General features: G+C 38.2%; 1 protein-coding gene across 6 annotated transcripts in view; it reads left to right on the top strand.

Moving 5' to 3' along the window:
* The window catches only part of LOC110989244 (uncharacterized), a 119,522-nt gene that overhangs the window by 78,993 nt on the left and 24,936 nt on the right, over positions 1-15,593 (top strand). For all 6 annotated transcript variants that reach the window (XM_087147999.1, XM_087148004.1, XM_087148000.1 and 3 more), the window contains 17 exons: positions 568-729; positions 2,078-2,239; positions 2,862-3,314; positions 3,699-3,875; positions 4,223-4,372; positions 6,377-6,561; positions 7,574-7,690; positions 8,911-8,968; positions 9,466-9,509; positions 10,312-10,416; positions 10,988-11,024; positions 11,332-11,415; positions 12,265-12,527; positions 12,947-13,067; positions 13,272-13,325; positions 13,516-13,578; positions 14,907-15,238. In XM_087147999.1, the coding sequence (XP_087004125.1) occupies positions 568-729; positions 2,078-2,239; positions 2,862-3,314; positions 3,699-3,875; positions 4,223-4,372; positions 6,377-6,561; positions 7,574-7,690; positions 8,911-8,968; positions 9,466-9,509; positions 10,312-10,416; positions 10,988-11,024; positions 11,332-11,415; positions 12,265-12,527; positions 12,947-13,067; positions 13,272-13,325; positions 13,516-13,578; positions 14,907-15,238 (2,567 nt within the window). The remainder of the gene's footprint in view (positions 1-567; positions 730-2,077; positions 2,240-2,861; positions 3,315-3,698; positions 3,876-4,222; positions 4,373-6,376; positions 6,562-7,573; positions 7,691-8,910; positions 8,969-9,465; positions 9,510-10,311; positions 10,417-10,987; positions 11,025-11,331; positions 11,416-12,264; positions 12,528-12,946; positions 13,068-13,271; positions 13,326-13,515; positions 13,579-14,906; positions 15,239-15,593) is intronic.

Consider the following 15,593-nt stretch of genomic DNA (forward strand, 5'->3'; position numbering starts at 1 on the left):
AAGCTGAACAAGTTCATGGTTTGGGTCACCGATACATGCCCCTGGACTTTGAGCATTTCTAACCAGCCACCGTAATGTCCCTCAGGTGATTTTGTTTCCAGTTAAGTGCCGGCCCCAGCAAGGAGCAATTACTTGTGCTTTAATAACCAAAACACATGTAGGGTACACACCTATAGTATTCTCAATGCACGTCAAGATTCATAAAGTTAATAACCAATGTAGTATTATAATGTTCAGTTGTTGTGAAGCCAATAAACCACATGCTCTAGTTTTATTTTCCGAAAATGATGCACAAGTGCTTGACTGCAATTCTTAAATCTGTGGAGCACATTACCTGTAGACCTCTAGAATGGAGGGGTTTTCGTCTCAGATCAGGCAGATAATATTAAGAAGGGTGGACTGCCACCTGCGGTGTTTGTGGATTGTGTAATCAATTAACCAGAATCTGATAGTGTTATATTCTCTGCAGATAAACAATGATACCCTGGTTTCAGAGAGGCCCATATTTTTGAAAAAAAAACATTCATCTCATGATTTCTTTTAAGAATATTTCTACAAATATTCCAGCTCCTCCAACAAAAACGGAGCAGACTACCTCTCGGATAACAACAACTGAGGCACCAACAACCACTGCCAAACCAACAACCACAGAGGAAGTCACTACAACTGTTGTCACCACTACACCTTTGGTAACCACAACAGAGACAACAACTGTCCAGAAAACCACAGGTGTGGATATGAAGCCTTGAAAACTGACATGCTGTAGGGGAACTCAAACTGCCAAGAAATCTTACTGAACTAGGGATGTTTGTAAAGAAAATCACTGAATTAATAAGGATCAAGAACAATTTCTTTACAAATAAAACCGTTCAACAAAATATCCAAAACAAGAACTGAAAGGCTATTCCCAACATTTAACTAAAAACAACCTAAGTCCACAAAAATCAAAACTAAATATGACCTAAACCAAAGAATGAATCCCACATTCCAACGACTGAAAACAGAAAGTGGAACCAAAAATAGACTCCAAAGCCACAGAGTGGGAGAGGCACGTGGGAACCCTGTCTTGTGGGTCTGCTAAACTGAATTGAATATGGCTTGACCATGTGGCAAATCTGAAGAGACAAACAGAGAGGACACAGCAGATTCTCGGTTTGTGGCCCTGCGTGCTCTGCACGCTTTGAATTACACAGTGAAAAGGCTGATTGTTCAATGTGGCATGCGGCTCTACTTAAGCTTCCACATTCCCGTTGCCTCTTTTCAAAGTGGGGACTATTGTGAAGCTGGTGATTATGATGCAAATTCAGTCTTTTCATTTCTGGGCTACACACAAAGACAATTACTATATATACAAGAGCCAGGGTCTGCCTTCTTTCACTGTGTTTGCTCGAGCATGGGCCGAGAATTATAGCTGACAAACGTGCTGAGGATCTCAATTTTTACGGCAGCTCTATCCGCGGCCTGGCGCGAAGGGGGTAACCTTATTTTAATTTTTTATTTTGCATTTTTAACCCATATTTTGATGCTTTTTTGGTTTTATGCTAATGCAATTTGCATATTCATGAGCAGAACTATGATGTTATACGAGGCGCTGACTGTCAAGGTTGCACTGATTTGTGCACAGAAAATTTCTAGGATTTTTTAACCACTGCTATGGCAGATTTTATTTTCTTTGTGTAAGTATATGGCAATTATCTAGCAAAAATCCCTTTCACAGAAATGTTCCCAGATGTAGCAAATTTGGGATTCACAATTTGAACACGAAAACATGCAACCTGCACCATGTCTTCTTCTATTTACATCAAAGCAAATGGCCCTCACTTGTCCAGAAATGCTTGGTCCATTTTTAATGTTTGAAAAAAAAGTGCACCATTCAGTTCACGTAACTCAAAAAGACATCAAACAGTCTTCATACATGGAAGAAGAGTACAGAGATACACAAAAAGTGATTCTAAGAAAAATTCATTTCCTCATTCCTTTAATGATTGTAACAGATGTGGAAAGCAATAGCTAAATGAACTGATATATAATTAAGGTTTCTTTTAGCATTATTGTCTACAATGAACTTCTGTAACAGGTGCGTCAACAACGACTGAGACAACAACTACTCGTGTGACAACCACTGAGGCACCTACAACAACTGCCCCACCTACAACCACCGAAGAAGTTACAATGACAGTTGTCACCACCACTCCTGAGGCAACCACTGCAGAGACAACCCAAGTCCAAACCACTGCAGGTAACTGATTTCTGTTTTAGAATGTTCCACTTTACATGTCTTGATGTTCTGATTAAAGTACATTTACTTTTGCAGGAGCCCCAAAAATACTGGATGTGTGAACTTTAATTATGAATTGATCAGAAAATCTGCTTGGTACTGAGGAAAAACAAAAGAAGATATAACCTGCAAACTGGTTTATATGTCTGCATTTTTCTCCAGGTTCTGCCTCTGCATCCATTGCCATGCTCAAATAAATAAGACTTCCTTGACTTTATTTTTTGGAGGCTGTAAAGATAGCTAGCTATAGATTTATTACAGTGCAGCATAGCACTGTAGTCATGTAGTATAAAGTGATAACTACACAGTCTATTCTTGATTACCCCTTGTGTGAATACAAAAACTTGGTCCACATAAAATTAACTTCAGCGGTCAAAATATGACGGCCCCATTGTAATAAAGTCTCTTGGTCAGTCTCCAACACATTTGAATGGCTTTGGACCTCGAAACATAAAGCATCTACTGACTTTACAGCCCTCAATGCTCTATCCAGTCTGTATATAGAGATCAGCGGATGCCCAGCTTTTATAATCATCAACATTAAAAAAGTTCAATTATGCACATTTTCTTCAAAATTTCACAGTACCTCGTACCACAACTGTGGAGGAATGCGCCGAAAACCTCGACAGTTATCCCCCAGTGGATGTCCAAAGGGAAACCTCTCAAAATCCAGGCGACTATCTTCCTCCGTCATACTGGTGGAATCCCCCGTCTCCACCTATACATGAGATGTATCCGTACGACGGCTCCTACCTGACTGCCATATTTACGCCCAGGGCGCAAGTGACATCAGTGATTATCATCAGCGATGCTGAAGCCATGACGCAGGTGAAATTTGCAGTGAAGGTCCAGTTTAGCCGAGGTGGCCAATTCAGCGAGGTCCACAATGGACAGGAGTACCTGTTTGTTGGCGAGCCTGGCACAAAGATACATCTACCTACCGACTTGTCGTTTGTGTCTGCCATGAGAATCTACATTTTGAATCGTTTTCCAACTGCCCGCTTTCAAATAACTTACAACGGATGTGAAGAAATTCGTAAGTGTTCACCAAGGAAAAGGAAGTCTCTTGTTTTTACCAGCAGCTTATGTGGCCATTTAAAACTGGCATTTATATCAGAACTTCCAACGTAATATTGTCATGCTTATTTTTCTCGCACATCATTACATTTATAACCTAGTGAGGTAACAGTTCTCTAAACACAAAATCTGCCAGAGGATAAAATGTTGTTTCATTTAATAATATTATCTACATACTCATGAAGCATTTATTCGATGGCAATGTAAAGAACATCTTTATATCCACAGTGCATTACTCCGTGAAAGCATTACTGAATCGTGAAATGACTGAACTTTAATCTTTAATCTTAAGTCAGCAAGTGAAACACTTACTTTCCCATTGAAATGTCATTGTGCACAACAGTGACGACAGTCCAAACCACGACGAAAGAGGTGATAAGCGAGGCGACAACACTGAGTCCAACGACAGTACCTTCACCGACAACCACAACACGAACAACAACTATCCTTGCTACAACGCCAGAAACGACAACAACTGAACAGACAACAGTGCGAGCCACAACTGTCCCCTCAACAGCAGGTGAGGAGTGCAGACTGCAATTTCTTCGGATATAGTAATCTCAATATATACCCAACACAACACATTCTGTAAGATTTTCTTCACTGATCGAAAAAATGAAAATGCTAAAAAACCTAATAAAAAAGGGATGCTTTTCTCAGGTGTTGAAACAGCAAATTTTGGCACTTTTTTAGCAGTACAATTACAGCAGTAACAAATCAGCATTTATTTCCATGAGCAAGTTTTCATACAAGACCCGGTAATGTCGCCTTCATTTGACAATAATCCAAACGCATTTATCAAAGGGAGTAAAAGTTGAGACAAAATCTAAAGTTTCAGTTTTTCTCATGTCTCCTTAACATGCTCAGCTCCGACAGCAGCCACAATGACGACTGAAACAACCATCACCGAAATCATGACAAGCAGCCCAACAGCTCCACCAGTAACAACCAAGAGAGCAACAACTGTAATCACAGCAACACCTCAAGTCACCACCAGAGTGCAAGTCACAACACCAAGTAGGTTGACTATTATTTTAAAGGGTCTGTGTAAAGAAACGTTCTTCAATAAACCCATGAAAATGCCTCTAAACTAATTTCAAATTTGAATTTGTTCACTGATTTAAGAAGCATTGTGATACCTTTTTGGATAATGCTAATGAGTATTTCCACATTCATGAGCAAAACTGTTATTTCATCCTTTAGAAAAACCCTCAATGTTACATCTATAAGGCCAATTCACAATTGTGTGCCTCCAAGAGTTTGCAACACGTTGGTCAATCACAGCGTGGAATATCTGTCGATTATCTCCAAATGCGCGCATTGGGTCAACAGATTTTGCGCATTTTGATTGGCCAGTGCATCGCAAACTCTTGGAGGCACACACTATTGTGAAATGCCCGTATTGTGTACAGAAAAGTACTGGAATTTGTCATATTTAACTTTATGATGCTCTTGTCTTTAACTAAACAGAGATTCTCCTTATAAACTGATAAATTTCCAGAAAGCCGTCTTCCTGTTGCAGTTCTTACTTGTTACAAATCAGTGAAATGCTGTCAAAGAGCAAATTTGGTTTTACAATTTTAATAGAGTAACCTGTGAAGTTGACAAACAGCACAGTGTCGTTTTTATAAAGACACATGTTTATACATTTAATCCCAAAGGCATATCAAATATTTTTCATACAAAGAAGAGGAATATAATGTTTGCGCAAAAAGCACCTGTTAGAAAAACTCATTTCTAGGCCCCTTAAAAGTAAGGAGGAAGTCTCATAAAACTGTTTAGCGTATAGATTTACTCATAAAAACATACCTATTTTTGGAAATGCTTTTGTTGGAAATAGTTCTTACATCATTTTTGCTTAACAACACAAATTTGCCAAGCAATTGACCTTAATATGGTCATTTTCATGCCCTTTTGACAGTCCTACTGAATTTTGGATGTTGAGCTTGAAATTGTTTGTCTCAGATTTTGTGCATAGCATCCTGCGTCCATTTTGTAATTAGACAATATTTCACAGCCTGCATTGATGCCATTCAATCAAAATGGGTCAATGCTCTCTACTGTTTGACTTTCATGAATCTAGGATTATATTGATCCAATAGGAACATATCCTTGATTGCTACTAAAAATTGCACATCTTCGAAATGTTTGGCATGATACATCTTATAATAATAATAGAACTAGCGTTATTTCCATATGGTGGCCATGTCTTCTATTAGATTAAAAATTATCTTCTTTGTTAAAAAAGGAGATAATTTTTAATGGGCCATCTCTCAGTGTTAAGCTTGAGTATAAAAACATATATCTTATTCAATTTCACATAGATACAAATTATTATTATTTAATGATAATAAAACTATTAACAAAACATTTTTTTAAAAATCATTTGAAAATTATACTACTGAAAAAATCTGTACAATTCAATCACATAAAAATCACATCACATAGAATAGATTAACAAGAATCAATTAACTATAAGATTATTTCTCTGTGCTCTCCGTTTATCTCACTCTGAATAAAACTCATTCCCTCAGTTATTTGGCTGTGCTCCTTGGGCAGATGCGGATGATTTGACAGCTGCCCAAGGCACCTTTACATGCATTTGGCTGGACCACATTGGAGCTTAACACTCCTATGCTGAACTCACACTTTGGGTTAGTTGGTAAGCCGCACAAAGATGCACAGCTGTGCTATATAGTGCACTGCACCAACTATCCCTCACAGGAATATCAGATTGCACTTTTGTGTTGTCCAACAAGTGTGTGTCATTGTCTCATGTGCATAATTGTGCAGTAAACCAGCTGCAGTGAAGAAGATTGGCACAAAAGAGCCAGTGTCATAGTTTGCGGGCAACCAGCCGTATACACACCAAAGCTTTGTATGTTTGTGTTCCATATAGAAAACACATGCACAAGAGTGACTGTTGGCACTCATGCTGCTACAGTGCATTGGAACAGAATTGTACATAAGTTGCTATTTGTAAATGAAGAAATGACTATTATTTGTTGTTGCACATGTCAGATTGTGACCCACTGGAGTATGAGCCATGTGCCTGTCTTCGAACCTGTGAGGACACAGAACCTAAGGAATGCCCTGAGCCTGGGTCCCCACTCTGTATCCCGGCATGTAGTTGCCCACCAGGACAGTACTGGGACAAAGAACGCTGTGTTCCTGAGTGCCCTTGCGACGACTATGAGGATCATAAGGTTATCTTGAGTGCTTTATTTGGAAGTCCTCCTTCTTGTGTTTCAAGGTTCTCTACGACACAATCTTTTGCCACAATCCTTTAAAATGTACCTTTGTTGTTTGAGTTAACCGTATTATCAGTTATTTTTCTTTTCTGTTGTACTTTGGTGCCATTTTTGTTTTCATGCTTGTGTCTAATTTCATATTCAAGAGCAAAACTTTGATGTCATTCCAGGGAGAACCCTCCATGTTGCATTGATTTGTGGAATTAAAAAATGCAGGAATTTTTTACATTTTTCCCTTCTGAGAGCAACCATCTTTTGGAAATGAGCAAAATATGGGTTCAAAATTTGAACAGAAAAGCTTAGAAACTGTTGCAGTGCCTTCCCTTATTGACATCACAGTGCCCTGAGAAGTAGAAAAGAAAAGTAGTCATCCGTTTAAATGTTTAAAATAAGTACTTTAACGTTTAACCCCCAAAAGATTTCAAATTATTGGTTTTCATACACTGGAGAAGAGCTGCATTAGTGTGAAAATTGTATCAAAGAATACTTCTATCATAATTTAGAGAATTTTTAATAATGTCTGTGGAGCCTAAGGTATTGGTATTGGTATTACACAAATGAGTAACTGAGTTTCTCTTTCTTGAGGAAAGGATTTGTAGGATTATAGAATGTTTCAGAGATGGTGGTAGTGTTAGGCAAGGTAACCCCATCCACTTCCTTTTTGAGTTTTTTTTTCCTTTTTTATTTTACCTGAGGAAGGGAAACCTGAGGTGGAAAAGTTCAAAGTTACACACTGATTAAGTAAACTTGTAAAAACCTTTTCAAATATGTTCAGTTCTCTTACTTGACATGCCACTTTAATTTTTGTGTCTGTGAATGGTGGAAACACTAACCATTAAATTAAAAAAAAGACAATGGCAATCACGTTGAAAATAAAAATGAACAGCAATAAGCCACTTTTTTTTTAAATACCCAAATGCTAAGCATGTTTTTGTTTCATGTAACAATTTTTCATCATTCTAAACAGGATGAAGACCACTGGAATAAAACTGAGTGTGTCCTGTGTAAGTGGATTGACAAAGATCTCTGCTTAGTAAGCTGTGGTGAAATTTGCCCTCTGAAGCCGGGTGATTGCGATGATGATGTAAGTATTAACTGCTCAGACTAGTCCAAGTAGGGAAGGGTGTATCCAGTGGGGGGGGGGCACAGCCAATTGCCCTCAAGGAGACATAGACTTGAAAATGCCAGCATTTTAGAACCAGTTCTTCCACGTCTCTGTGAAAAGAGGAGTGGGAGATAGAGGATCATCTCTCTCAGATGATCAAGTCATTCTAAGGAAAATCTCCATTTCAGCCCCCCCCACCCAAGTCCTGGAGACGCCCTACTAGAGTAGGCTTTCGACAGAAGGAGAGACACAAACAGTATCACTGAATAGTCTCCAGTGATGAGCAGTCATATGGAACTGCTTTATTGCAGAAACAATTGCCAAGTTGGTGTTTCTGTTTACAGTACAGTACACTGATCATTAAGGACAGACACAAGTTACAGGAGATGTAGACAGATATCTGGATTTTAGCTATCTGCTTCTTGCAGGAAGAAGAGAAAAAAAATTATTGTTGAGACCATCACAAGACCAGACACAAGACTTTTTAGGATACCAGCAAGCAACAGGGTAATGAATTGTGACAAAGGCCTTTGTTGCAGTTCATCATTTGAATAGCTTTTTACCTACAGGAGTGATGTCCCTCTGGTAGGAAAACACCACTCTCACCTGCAGGTTCATGTGCATTTGGCACAGAGTGCGCTGAACATGCTTGCCCAAGTTCTGTCAAAATGCATAGTCTTCACTTGTGTGTCATGGCAAAGTTGAAATTTTCCACACCAGCATGTCCATTCTTTGCCATTGAGGAGGGGACTTCCAGTCAGAGTGGATTAGTCTGTGAAAGAAATGTCTGTGTTGCAGCCATAGTTTTTCTCTTTTTAGCAAAAGCTCATGCTTTGTTTATGTATTGTTAGTAAATTGATTTGCCTTCAAACTTCAGAATTAGTATTCAACATGGTCCTTCTCTCTGGGAGGTTGGAAATGCTTAATTGATGAAGCATTAACATAACAATAGCGCCCTTGCCAGATTTATCTTATTAACTTGCTTTCAGACGAGTTCTTTTTATTCCGTGAAATTACATTTTATGTGATACTTAGTGACCCAGTAAACACCTCAGCAACTGGAATGGCCAGACCATGGCAAACTTTTAGCACATGTGGCAAAGTGTTCTTTTCCCCTTCACTTTGCTCACAACCAGCAATCTGTTTTTCACTATGATGATACCTAGGATGTTTGTTCCATTTCTGTGGTTGTATTTTAGGAAGAGCTAGTAAATGAAAAACCACACGATGAAAGATGCTGTCACTGCGTTCCCAAAGGTATGTTCTGTTCTACATCAACCACTGAATTGATAATCTGGCTGTAACGATCTATAAAAAAATCAGGAGAATAAAGAGGCATCCTTACAATGGTAGCTGTATTAAGCTTCATCTCATTGGAAAAGTGTACATGATTGCAGTTTCAATTAATTTGTTCTTCATATCAACATCAAATTCTCCTCAGTTTGCACTTGATTAGAAATACAAAAAACTGAATTTCAAACACACAATATAAAATAGAAATGTAAAAAATTAAGTTAATAAAAATGTTAGAACTTAAAAATACCAATAAACATTCACTAAGCTAACAAAATAGGCCATCAATTCAAGGCATTAATTGTTTCCATTGTTATTAACATTTGTATGCTACTGTTACTGGCGTTAAGTAAATGTTTGTGGAGATCATCTGTTGAAGATGATCCAACTTGGCAGCAAATTTGGTAATTTGAGTTACTTTAATTTCATTTCATTTTCATTCAGTTTTAATTTTATTGCAGATCGTTGTCAGTATGAAGGCGACAATTATTGGGAGTACAGAGAGGTAACGCTATTAAGTTTTGTCTGAACTTTTTGTCAACAAAAGATTCTGACATTTTGGAACTAGTGGCAATGTAATCATGGTTTTACGCACACTCCCGCACCATAGTTGTGGGGACGTACACTTGATATTTCACCTATTTTGTGGGGACCGAAAACATTGTGGGGACTCAGAAATGTCCCCACAACTCGGTTCACATTTCCCTAACAATAGAGCTTGTCCCCTTAGAGTTCCATAATTTGGGGCATATACATGTACACTAATCAATACACTATGCCCATCAATAAAAACTTCCCAATGATGCAACGGGGCCTACCTTCACATCCCTGTTCTGTGGTTTTGGGGGCATTGAAAAGGTAGCTGTTATATTGACCCAAAACATTTTATTGATAAATTTTGCATTCCTTCAACATAATCTTGACTTTCCTTGTATAAGAATGTCCCCTTAATGCAGTGACTGCCTACCCAGCATGGTATTTAAATTCTCGCAACTTATCAGACTTAACTTTCCTGAAAAAGAAATCTTACCCTCAACAGAGTGAAGGCCTACCCACTATATATGCTATGCATGCCCTTGATATATCTCACAGCAAACATTCTCTGTGCTGTTGTGGTGCATTTTATTAGCAGTTCGAAGTTTGGAGCATACCAATTTTCTGACATTTAGGTATACATGTACTTTTTTTTCAGTTCTCAGAAATTTATGACACAAAAAGACTGTTTTTTTTCTCTAGGTGGTGGGATGTTCAGTTCCCTGAAGACAATTTGTTTAAGTGAGGTTTATGTTTTGTGTACACTCCCACAGCCTGGCGAAATATGGTACCCTGAAAAATGTATGCAGTGCGAGTGCAAAGAGAATGGCAATGTAATTTGTAAGGAATTCATATGCCCACCGCTGCCATGTAGCCACGTGAGTTCAGCGTCACTTTCCTTTCTTCTCTCAACTACTAACAGACACATTTCTTGACATTTTTCTGGTTTCGTACTCCATAAGTGTCCTTGAAAGTGCACATTTCAGTTACTTCATATATTTGTTTTCTTATTTTTGACTTGTATCTGACCACCTTTTTGGTTTTCTATGTTAATGGAAAGATCCATATTCAAGAATAACACAGAGATGTCAATCGACAGAGAGAACTGCAATGTTGCATTGATTTTGGCACAAACACTGCTGGAATCTTCCACAATTTGTTTTTCCTTGCAGAGTCATGGTTGTGTATTGAACAGTACATGCCAAGAAGCCAATGAGCTACCAGATTTCAGAAATGTTTTCAATGAGGAAGTAACTTTCGGTTTAGCCATTTAAAGTCTTTTCTCCAGATGACACCACAGTGACAGCACCCTCAGTTGGCTGTTAAAACCTGCAGTTTTTAATACACTTACCCCAAAGAGATGTCAAATATGTTGTACATTAAAGAAGAGACTAACATATCACATGGACAGTCTACAAAATGCTTACACATGTCTTCTTATTCTAATAGCCGATCGAAGATCCACACGTCTGCTGTCCTTACTGTCGTAAGTGTTTCTTTATGTTTTTCACTGGAAACACAGATGTTTGGGGCACTCAATAAAAGCTCTCTGTTAACCCCATCTGTTTCCTTAGTGCTTTTTTCGTCTGAAATGGACACACTTTCTAAGACTATTTTGGCATCAGTCCCATGACAATCTATGTAGATAGAGGGAACAAAATAGCCTCTTTCTTTTTGAGAAATATGCTTTCCAGCAGGTCATAGAGCAAGGTAATTTCCAATAATGGATGTACATATTCATTCTCCTTTCCAATGACATATTATGAAAACATTTTTTTCTGCTTTGACACCAGCACCAACCGAACCGCCAACTACCGTAAAAACCACCACACTGCCGCCAACCACAACACCTATGGTCACAACCCGTGGCAAAACAAGTAATGTCTCTTTTTTCACTTTTGTCTAGTGTTTAATTTATGGCCTGATTATAGGCCTACAAAATTAGGGAAGTAGAAGAAATTTAGGGCCTTTGAAAATACCACTGTTGGCCACAGAACAAAACCACACAAAAATCAGAAAAGTTTTTAAAAGTTTTAGCATCTTTCACTGAAATTTTGATTTTCGGGATGTTTCAAACTACAGTAGACATTAAAATAGCTTCACACAGCTCAGCACGAAATGTAAGGCTCCACTGCTTACCAATGCCATGAAATTAGTAACTATACTTAGGGCAGTGGAGGGCCCACGGAACACAAGTGCCCATAGCTTTTAAAAACCATATGGGCATTTTCAGGAAGAATGCTTTCTGTTACTGTTGCGAGAGTAATTCACACTTAGTTCATATTTCATGTATTAGACTCATTTTCCAGTCACAGCAAAAGCCGTTCAAGAATATTCAGTGTGCTGAAAAAGTGTTGAAAATACTGCATACTTCTGTCATCCCATTGAAGTAAAATGCATTCCTCAAGCTGGCTGATGAAATTTTTTTGAATACGCTAAAGTAACATTGAAATATGCCCACTTAGACCAAAAAACAATAGCCTTGATGATTTTTATTATTTTAGGGGATTTTTATGAGGAAAAAAAGAATGCAATTAAAGAAAAAATGACATTGCGACACCCCTGCACACTTTCCTTGGGCTGTTCACCTTTTTTGCCCATTTATGAGAAAGAAACGGTCTGCTCAGCTTTCTTAGGTTTTTAAGTTGTGTTCTTTTGTTATTATCATTCTATATCCCAGTCTATTCTATGCGAGGAAAGTATCTGTTGTCTTTGTACCATTTCAGCCTGCCCAGATCATTGCCATGCTCCTGAGATACCCTGCGAAGACAGCCAGTACTACTTTGGAGGCCCCCCACCATTTGAGGAAAATTTCTTCTGCAATCCTATTTTCGGACAAGTCGATGAGGACTGCGAGTGTAAAGAGGGCTACTATAAAGATGGGGAGGAGTTTAATGATAAATTTCTGTTCAACTATGGCACATCAATGTGTTTGAAACCAGAGAGGCCCTGTGACTGCAAGGATGAAGAGACAGGAAAACATTATGGGGTAAGCCAGACTTGAACCCTAAAGACGTAAGTAGTCATTCCTGAGAAAGTAACTTGCTGTAGCAGTTGAGTCGGGCCTGTTATGCTCTCTGCCACTTTGCCAGACACTCTGTTAACATGGTGTGTTTTTTAAGGTGCATTTTAAAGCTGTTTCAAGTAACAGAAAAAGTTACTTTCATCCCTTTTATAGAACCCTATACGAATGTTAATGTTACCTCAGAGAAAATGCATATCAAACAATTTTTGCATCCTTATTTGCGTGCATGATTTGATTCGCAGCAACTATGTAATTTTTTTCGGTCATTTCATTCATACTGCAGTCATGGACATCAAGGCAGCAAACCAGGGACGTAAACGTTTGCACCCTTTAACCAAATTCTTACTGAGATGTAACAACTGTTAACACTGTCTGATACATAGGTGGGCGACAGTTTCATCAGAGGGGATTGTGAAATCTGTACATGTGTGCAAGTCGTAGCAGGATTCAAGCTGGTTTGTGTTGTGGATGGAACTCTCCCTAACTGCACACTTACAACAACGGGTGAGTTCAAGTCTTGCAGTAGACCTGCACCCAAGAAGCACTAAGCTATCCAGACTTTGGCACAGAGTGTAGAACGAACATCACACATGAAGGTTTTAAGTTGACACAAGTCAATGTAGCGCCCTCCTTTTCTAAATTCTCTGACTTCATTTGCAACATCCTTTCTGATTCTGATTATCGATTTCATGTATTTGTTTAAAACAGCAGAGACAACAACGGCCAAACCCCCCACTACCACCAGTGCACCAACCACCACAGGTACAGGCTGTTTCTAATAATACCTCCACACCACCACACTATGTTTGCACATGCATAATGCTAAACTTGAAAAGTTAAAATGGATAGTCTGCTTACTTTCTAGATTCAAACTGGGAAATTGCTATTGTTAACATTTCTGCAGATAAGAGAATATAATATTTATCTGTTTTATTGCAATTACGTTTTACAGTGATTCCACCGCCAACCACAACACCAGGCACCATTCTCCCAACATCCCCCATTATTCGGCCACGTAAGTTATGTCCATTTTATATTTCCTACCAAATGACAATCGGCTTTTTATATTCTTGTAAAATTCTCTCCTACTTTGTAACTAATGATTTTTCTTGCTTAAATAGTGGAGCTTTCCTTCTTCGAACAGGAAGATCAGCAAGTTATTGCCTTCAGCAGTCTCTATAAACAAGGATGTTTTATTGTTTAGTGTACAATGAGTCTGTGCTTATTGGTTTCACTAATACCATACACTTTCATTGTTGAAAGAACAGACACTAATTTTGTTTCTTACCTATTTGGAATAACTTCATTCCTGGTGAAAGTAATTTTAAAGAAATTTTGGGTTTTGTGATTACAGCCTTGAAAAAAATAGGAGTCACCCAAAAAAATAAAAACAAAGTTTTAATTACTGTTTTAATATATTTCCAAATAAAATATTTTCATGTGATTTTATCGTTATGATCCAGAAGCAAATTGATAATTGGATGCTTTTCATAATGTTTCCTTGCATAACCCATAGTCATTCAAATCAGGTTGCATATGTATTGTGCAGTCTTAATGTAATTTTTTATTAACTTCAGTGGTAACAACTTCGGTCAACATTCCCATAGGCTTATGTAGAGACTTTGGCACTTTTGAACTCTAAAAACAAATCCATCAAACCCAACCAAACTTCGTAAATCCTTTGGCATGACCCGGAACAAGCAAATTTTCCGAAAAAAAGGGAAAAATGTGGTCTGTCCCTGGTACTAAAATGTTAGGGAAACCCTGAAATGCTTCCTTAAATGTTGTTCATCTCCCTTAAGGTTGGTAATTTGCCACAAAGTGCCTCTAAAAATAATTTATTTGTGACCAGCTCTAGAAAAATGAATACTTAGTTGCCAGATTCAGGTTTTAATTTTTGATATGGCTGGATTTTGTACATCAATAGCTAAAATTTGATATATGAATGACCCCTGTAGTGCACTGTGTTCGTGAGATATATAGACATTTGTATATCAACATTGTCAGATTAAATAAAAGCCCTTTTCAAGAAAAAGCTCATTAAGTGTAACACTTGGAAACACAATGCTGTATAGGATTTTTTGCTGAATGATCAGAATTTCATCTTTATTCATCAGTATCCATGTTTACAGTCATAAATCTAAATAGAACAAATAGAACAGGCCATTACGTGTTTTGGCATTGCATGACTTAATACCCTTTTTTGCAGAGAAGGTCACATTTAGTAATTTAATTTAACAACTGCACTGTATTTTCAAAGGTTTATTTTCATTTCTAACATCTTCTTGATTTCAATCTACCATTCAAAGCTATATACTGCACTTCTCATTTCCTCTTGAACAGCTTGTGATGATGAGTGTTACGGACAACCTGTGATTCCATGTGAGAAACAGACTTTGGATTACTACTGGTCAAGTAACGGATCCCCTCCCTTTTTTGTCAACATCTTTTGCTCACCGTTTGTCCCTCGGCCCACGGGTGGGTTCACCATACCTAATTATTACAAGGATTGTAACTGCAGCGAGGGCTACTACCGGGACTACAATAACCTCGCAGACGAAAAGTCCCTGGTGTACGTCATCGGTTTCACGTGGGAAACCTACATGTGTGTGGAGATTGAAAAACCGTGTCGTCCTCCAGGACCCTGCCCCTACAATGACACACTGACCCTTCAGGTACTGAGGCTACCCCTAGCTAGTATTTTTCCTTAGTCTAATTTTTAATGTATCTTTTTATGGTTATTGTCTATCTTTCTTAGAAGTTTTCCCTTTCCATTCGGTTGTGCATCTGAGGTAGAGTATTTTGCACGTAATGAGTTTTCAGCGGAAGATACATGCATCTCTGTAGTTTAGTGCAAAATTCTAATATGAAAATTGAAGGAAATTTTGTTGTAAGTGGCCCACCTCAAATATTTCATGCCAAAAGTTGCATTTTATTGAAGAATTGAGTCCAAAAAGCAAAAGGCTTTATGGTGAAAGCTTCGGGAACAAATACAAGTTAACCCCTCGACTACGGGAATTTCTTCCCGAA

This window comes from Acanthaster planci, linkage group LG17 (genome assembly GCF_054643075.1).
Source record: "Acanthaster planci isolate LZ-2023a linkage group LG17, COTS_SCS, whole genome shotgun sequence".
NCBI classification, from domain to species: Eukaryota; Metazoa; Echinodermata; class Asteroidea; order Valvatida; family Acanthasteridae; genus Acanthaster; species Acanthaster planci.